This window comes from Hipposideros armiger, unplaced genomic scaffold (genome assembly GCF_001890085.2).
Source record: "Hipposideros armiger isolate ML-2016 unplaced genomic scaffold, ASM189008v1 scaffold_309, whole genome shotgun sequence".
Classification (NCBI taxonomy): Eukaryota; Metazoa; Chordata; class Mammalia; order Chiroptera; family Hipposideridae; genus Hipposideros; species Hipposideros armiger.
Window position 1 is genome coordinate 1,782,577 of NW_017731659.1, and position 7,424 is coordinate 1,790,000.

Here is a 7,424-nt window from a genome sequence, read left to right on the forward strand (position 1 = left end):
TCACAGATAATGCGTAGTTAGCAACTTTCAATCAACTATACTATTGGACTGTTTTCCTGCCCCTTTATTTCCTTTCTATGATTCAGTCTCTTTCAGATTTAATGATTAGCTAGCTGAGTTAGAGGTCTGGCTGATCACTTCACTCCCCTAAAATGATCACTATTCTATAAAATTAGTGTGTTGTAGACAGAAGCAAGGGGACTTAAGAAAGTGTTCATAAGAGTTTAATATAGCTATCGTTTAGGCATTACAGACTATCGAACTATCCATCCAAATATATACTCATACAGCATTCCTCCAAAACAAGTAAAACAGCGTTTAATATTCTCACAAGACACCATAGTTCTTGTATATTTCTGAAATGTTGCTAGATAAATGACTGGGACCAGGCTGGGACATGGCAGGAAAGACATGAGAAAAAGGAATAAATATAATAAATATTCTTTGGGAAATAGAAATATCATTCATGGAGGAACTGGGTACTTTCTACAAACATGACTTCATAAACATAACAGATACTCAAAACCTTAAGTGACAGGCACAAATTTTAGGGAATATACATGAATGGGGGGCAGGGGGGGAAGTGATACTACTCTTAGATATGTGCAAGTTTATAAGATCTACAAGAGACCAAGAAAAAGACCTGAACATAGTCCACATTTTCAAAGATATCTCCACGATGGTAGCGCACAGGTTGGTCCCACTGGCAATGCAAACTATGCTGCTGGTTGACCAGACGGCATATCTGATGATTTCCTGGCACAAGAAAGGAAATTATAATTGATGAGGAAGATCAGCAATGCCAAGAGGATTTTCTTAGTCTAAGACATTTAGTTTCAACCCTGCATTCTTTAGGGCCTGGCAGAGTAATTACACAGGGGGCATTTATCCAGGGGAACGCTCATTAATGATGAAATTAAATCATTATAAAAAAGCCTTGGTTTTTCCACCTACAATGCAAAGGGGCTCCACTAGATCATGACTAGGTAATCTTGCAATCACATTCTCTGATTGTAAAATCTATTGATTACACTGTTTTAAGAGACTTCAGCCATCTCTCTGGAGAGATTTTGCTTTACGTACTTCATAATCCTGTTTCAAGTTTATATATAAGAGCTCTGGTTGCATTTCAGTACAGACTGAGCACTAAACAATCCCAAGGACTGGACACACTCCTTACACTCAAAATAGCAAAGAAAACTTGTTAGGTGGACTGTAAAATGAACTGTAAATGGTTATAGCTAAAATTCAAAGGTTAAGAGGCTTTCCAGACCAATATATTTATCAAGGGAGAAGGGTGTAATATAAAGGATTCTATTAATTTACTCTTTGGTGTGAAGCTGTCAGATCTGCTCCCTTTAATTAGACATGAAACACTCTGGATATAACCAATCACTGATCTCTTGTCAATCCAAGTTCCATTAGACTACTGGTTCTGCTTTTAGATCACAGACTGTAAAAGGTTTTAATAAGAGCTATATAACCTCTTCCCAGAAAAAAATTGTGCACATATACAATTATGCATATAATTTTGGGATTTCAGAATTCTCTGAAACTAATCCATTGAGACTGGTTAAGAATTCCTGCTTGAGATAAATTCTAATCTAAAATCTTACTTCTAAAAAGCAAAACTTTTGTTTTTGGAGGGGGGTGACCTGTTGGCTCAGGTGGTTAGAGTGTGGTGCTGATAACACCAGGGTTGCCGGTTCAATACCCGCATGGGCCACTGTGAGCAGCGCCCTCCTTAAAAAGAGTCAACGATGCTATTGTAGCATGAAAGCAATGTGGAACCAATGACCATGGCTGTTCCCCAATAAAATAAAATAAAGCAATAAAAAAATAAAAATAAATAAAAGAAAAGAAAACTTTTGTTTTTAAGAGAGCAACAATAAAAGAATATTTAGCCTTATTGCCAGTGTTGACTGAAGAGGGTGGATGCTCTGTTTCTAGGGTGTGTCTGGCTTGTTTTGCTCGGTGTAGGGTCCAGTGACAGTGTGTTTTCAGACCAGCAGCAACAGGAAACAAGTGGGAACTTGTCAGAAGTACAGGCTCTCAGGCCCCACCTCAGACCCACTAAATCAGAATCTGCATTTTAACAAGACCCCCAGGAAACTGACCGGAATGTTAAAGTTGGAGGAGCATCAGTGTAGACCACAGGGGGCAAACCATTGCTAAGACTAGGATCTAAAAGATTTGACTTTTACTTGAAAATGTGAATTAAAGAAAAAAGCTACAGGGACCAAACCATCTCCCCAGGCCTGCTGGTATACCCGCTGGGCCGACTCTTGATTTTCAGATCACAGGAAGTCATAAGCACAGCTTTCTACTGCTTTATGGTTAAATGAAAGTCATGAAAGTAAAACACACCAGAGGTGTTATCTCCTAACCTGCCTGCAATTATTTGGAATCAGTACTTACCTAATTGTGCTTCTTTTGCCATCTGCGTCTCATGGATGATGTTTCTTAAGATTTGTTCCTCCTGAATCAGCTTATGTTTTTCCAGGATCTCCTGCTGCCTCAGGTAGTGGTCATGTTGCTTTTGATATTCTTTCAACTCATTCAGTGTTCGCTGCAGGGATCTTAACATTTTTTAATACCAGGAAAAAGTGACAGAACTTTAAAATTGTGAATTTTAAACCGACTTACATACACAGATTTTTCTGGTTCTCAGTAATAATTGTCAAGTTTTTTTCCTTTTAACATACAATCACTCTAGCACAAGTTCAAGAATAATGGGGTTAGATAAATACTATTGTTTTAAAACTTGGGGGCAAAAAGATGGATGCGAAATTCTTCCCTTAAATACAACTATCCTGTCACTAAATGGCGTAATGAACTAACTTTTCAGGTGTCAAAAAAGATACATAACAATCTACTGTAAATCTTTACATATTTAACAATTCTATTTCCCTCCACTAAGTTGGTGTTAGTTCCACCGACAAAGTCTTTCTAGAATCCTCCTTTTCACCTTTTCCTTTGACTCTGCCTAAAGACAAGGTTAAAAGTAAGAGCCACAGTACCTTGCTCTCACACTCTCGCTCCTTGGTTTACAGATTTTGGGAAAAACCACAGAAACTTTTCTTTAGAGAGGATTATTCTCTACCACCTGGTATCAAATCAGCTGCCTGATTATATTTGGTCACAAAAATCTTACTACCGGGGATGGCCGAGTGGCTCAGTTGGTTAAGAGTTGGCTTATGAGCACGAGCTCTGAGCAACAGGGCCATCAGTTCGATTCCCACATGGGCCAGTGATGCTGTGCCCGAGCTGAGCTGCAACTGTTGGCAGGATGGCTCAGCTGGTGTAACAACAAGATTGCCTGTTCGATGGTGGGCTATGCCCACCTGCAACTAAGACTGAACTCAGCACTTTGAGCTGAGCTGCCGCCCGGATGGCTCAGTGGATAGGGCGCGCGCTCTTAACAACAAGGCTGCCGGGTTCGACTCCTGCTTGGGATGGTGGCTACGCCCACCCGCAACTAAGACTGAGCACTGCACCTTGAGCTTAGAGGCCACGAGCTGCTGACGGGAAGCCAGATGGCGACTGGTGCCCTCCACAATGAAGATTGAAGAACAACAACTTGGCTGGTCCCCTTCCCCAGTTTCCCAACGCTGTTTCCCTCCCCCAATTCCCCAAAATCTTAAAAAAAAAAAAAAATTACTACCTATTGCACCGTGACATATGGAGATTTAGGAGTTGTACAGATTATATAAGAGGGAACCGATTCGATTCTTAAGAGCATAACATTGGAAGAAGCTCAGCCAGGGAAAGTTCTGATCAGGTATAACAGAAGCCAGGTATAAACAAACAAGCTGTCACTTTTTCCTTTTGACTACATTTATGCTTCAAACAGACTGGAAAATAAGCAAATACAGAAGTGTAATGAGCTCCAAATCGCCATTTAATTCACTAATAATCAAAGTAGTAGACTCAAAACGTTAAGGCTAATTTTATGAGATGAACAATTCACTTCCAAATTATGTGACGTTTCTTAACTGGCCTTATTATTTATGGGATCAATTTTTTTTTATTAAGTATATTGCAAGGACCAAGTACAATCGAATTCCATTATTGTACAATTTACACAAATCTAATTAAAATGTGGGCCAAAAAATGTCTCTCAACTTTACTCAACTAAGATAACAATAGCCAAACCCTAAGAGCCTGAGGGGAGAAAGATCAAATATAGCACGTGCAAGTGATTTTAATGACAGTGTATTCTATGGAAATAAAAATGTAATCAACAGAATGACTGGGTATCCAGCAGCATTCCCGCCTCCGACTTCATAAAAGTAATTAAGGGTCAAACTGCAAAGTTCTAAATGACACATTTACTGCAAACATTCTCTAGTTCCTGGAATCCATGCTGTTGAAGAGATTACTTTACATAATCACTAAATTGTGCTAAACCTTCTGGATTGGGGAAAAGGGATAGGACTAGCAGTAGTGAAGAGCCGTTTTTTTTTTTTTTTTGCCACTTGTTGGCAGCTCAGCTAGGGCTGGGAATCAAACTGTTGTTACTCAAGAACTCAAACTCTTGAGCAAGCTCTTAACCGACTGAGCCACTCGGCCGGCCCTAAGAGCCTTTTTTCTTAATTCTAATGATCAAGTTAACACTGACATCACCCTGCACAGGTCTGAGCTAAGGTTCTATGGTGCCAGTGCTTCAGTGAAATTTTTTTTCTCCCAATTACCTATGTTGAGCTTCCAACTTCTGCTCAAGTTTTTGCTGACACAGGACAGCATGCTTCCTCTTTATAGCTTGCTCAAACCCAGGTTTGGCCTGCAAAGCATGGTCGTAACAGAGCACTGAGTGGTTATACTCCCCAAGCATCTGAAGAGACAAAAACACACACACGTACACACGTGGGGGAAAACGTTAGCCACAGTCCATTAGCACCTGTCCAAACCCCCTAATGATTTATGAGATCACACCTATATCTCACAGGACAGTGAATGTTATTTTGATCCATGGCCAAATCTCCACAACATGGAAGCAGGCTAGAGGATGACTTCATTGGAAGGTATTGCTATCGCAAGAGGTGTACTCCGCAGAAATTTCATATTCCTATCAACTTCATTATTTTTCTATTTTTGTTAAGAGGCTGGGACAATTATGATACATTATTGTACTGAGGTTTTTTTTTTTTTTCCTCCTAATTCATTTCCACCCTCTTTGCCTTGTTCAGATCAAAACAGGGAGGGAAGAAGGTATTTTTTAGGGAAAGAAAAAAGAAAATAGCAGCTAGTCTGGCTCATGAAAACAGGAAGTTGTAGTTACTGCATATATGTTTCCCAAAGTGTAGTAGCTGGTGAAGAAGTCACTGTCATCCAGAGCTGCGTGGACCACCACGGCGGCATCTGCAGAGAAGTGTGCTCTGTGCAGCACGTTGGCCAAGTTCACCAGGGCAATGTCCTTATTGTGCCTGGAAGGGAAGGGGCGGAGCAGTATGTTAGGAAAGAAACACGGGTTCCACAATCATGTGTAACTACCCGGCAAGGGAGAGTTACACTCCACGTTACAGAGCTGCGGGGGATAGCTGAGTACGCTTACAGACGAAGAAAATAATTAAAAGAAAATCATGTTTCATTTTTATATAATTCATGGTGCTTACTCAATCTGATAGCTATAAATTTTGCCATAGAAATAAGGTCTGGCGAATATTTTATGGTTTTAAAATGTATGTAGGGCTTATATTTGCTTTGAGAAAAATTTCCTTTATGATAATTTTTCCAATCAAGGTCCTTGCATTCAAGTCTTAAGTGAATCACAGGGCACCTGCATTATATATATTTTTCCTAATGGAAATCAGATATACTTTGAAGTCTTTGACATTTGTCATTTTTGTGATGGGAAGAATTTCTATGAATGGGAATGGAGGAGAGTGTAAGTACAACATAGTGCTTCTTCTTATGTATTATTTCGTTAACAGTCCTGAGGTACATGGAAAGTCAGCAGGTCCAGGAGGGGAGGAAACTTACCTGGAAGAGAAGTGAAGTGCTCGCATGGCACATTCCACTACCTGATACGGCTCATTCTTTATTCTCCAGTAAAATGAAGCCATGTTATACAGTACCCACGAGGAGGAGTTCTAGAGAGTCAACAAATAAAACGACAATCAAACACGACGCAAGGTAGTTTCTTCAACTTAGAATGTTCAAAATGAGCATCTTTACTGCTAAGTCTCTTCTGCAATTTAAGATAAAGAAAAGCAAGACTTACTATAGCAGCAATAAAGCAGAGGACATGTACAAGTAAACTACAGCTGTCCAAAGAGCCTCCTGGTCATCAGCTGACCAAGTACAAGTGCACTGAGGTGCAGTCTCCACAGAGCGACCCTACGACTGCTATCATTCCAAGGGAGAAACAAAGCTGCAGAGCCCACCAAGTGGCAACCACTTCTTGGACTTTATTTCAGGACTTTGGAAGTTAGGACCTAACCTACTCAGAAATGCCAGTTGTTCCAACGTGACATTCCTGAAATTGACATGTTGCAAAATTTCCTATTTATTTAATATCTGGATGAAGATGCATATGTAAGCAAGGCACAGGCTTATGCTTTTGTGAAAGATTCACCTTTCTCATTACCTCAGGTATTTAGAATCTTACGGAAACCTTCACACTGCTAAAAACTAAGTCTTGAGTATGTAGTAAATAAGTGCATTATTTAGTTAAGTTAAATAAGTTCACCTAGGTTTGCTCCTTTTGTGGCTTGGATTTTTTTGTCTTGTAACATATACTGAATTTCAACCACATAGAGGTCACAACAGTGAACTGGACCATGTCAAAAATTCAAAGTAAGTTTAAACCCGAATTCAGCATGGAAGAAAAAGTCATAACGCTTAATTTAAGATAAACTGGGAAAAACATATGACAGCCAACATTTAATGTCTTTACTATATAAGGAGCTCATAACAAATCTAAACAGACAAAAAACCAAGAGAACATATGTGAAAAACAGACAATTCAAAAATATGAAACAATGGCTAATTAGCAGGTAAAATTATGTAAAAACTTAAAAAAGGAATAGAAGTTAAAGAGACACAAGTTTCCTTTTACAAATTGACCAAGATTTAAAAAAGTGCCAATACTGGCTACACTGTATATAGTAACTTCAGATATTAACTGTAGAAATGTCAGGTTAGTACAGTATAGTGTTTCTGGGGGACAATTTGACAACATGTATGAAAAAGGCCTTAAAAATGTGATTACTCTTTGACCCCTACAATTCCACTATTAAAAATTTATCCTAGGGCCGGCTGAGTGGCGCGTTGGTTAAGAGCTGGCTTGAGATGCCAGAGGGCCCCGGTTCAGATACCACATATGAGGGCCAGTGACACTGCCCTCCACAGCTAAGATGCTGAACAACAGCTCAATCTGGAGCTGGGCTGCCGTGAGTCGCTGGCGACGGCATAGGCTGCAG

The 7,424-nt window shown here is 39.7% G+C and overlaps 1 protein-coding gene and 1 long non-coding RNA gene across 3 annotated transcripts in view; one reads left to right on the top strand and one right to left on the bottom strand.

Annotated features, from left to right (window-relative positions):
• TTC17 (tetratricopeptide repeat domain 17) overlaps positions 1–7,424 on the bottom strand; it is a 97,008-nt gene that overhangs the window by 59,560 nt on the left and 30,024 nt on the right. For both annotated transcript variants that reach the window (XM_019659949.1, XM_019659948.1), the window contains exons 6-10: positions 5,983–6,092; positions 5,282–5,426; positions 4,695–4,834; positions 2,419–2,579; positions 644–756 (exon numbers count right to left, since the gene is read on the bottom strand). In XM_019659949.1, the coding sequence (XP_019515494.1) occupies positions 644–756; positions 2,419–2,579; positions 4,695–4,834; positions 5,282–5,426; positions 5,983–6,092 (669 nt within the window). The remainder of the gene's footprint in view (positions 1–643; positions 757–2,418; positions 2,580–4,694; positions 4,835–5,281; positions 5,427–5,982; positions 6,093–7,424) is intronic.
• Positions 1–7,424, top strand: part of LOC109391962 (uncharacterized) — a 67,937-nt gene that overhangs the window by 54,810 nt on the left and 5,703 nt on the right. The gene's annotated exons all lie outside the window — the stretch shown is intronic.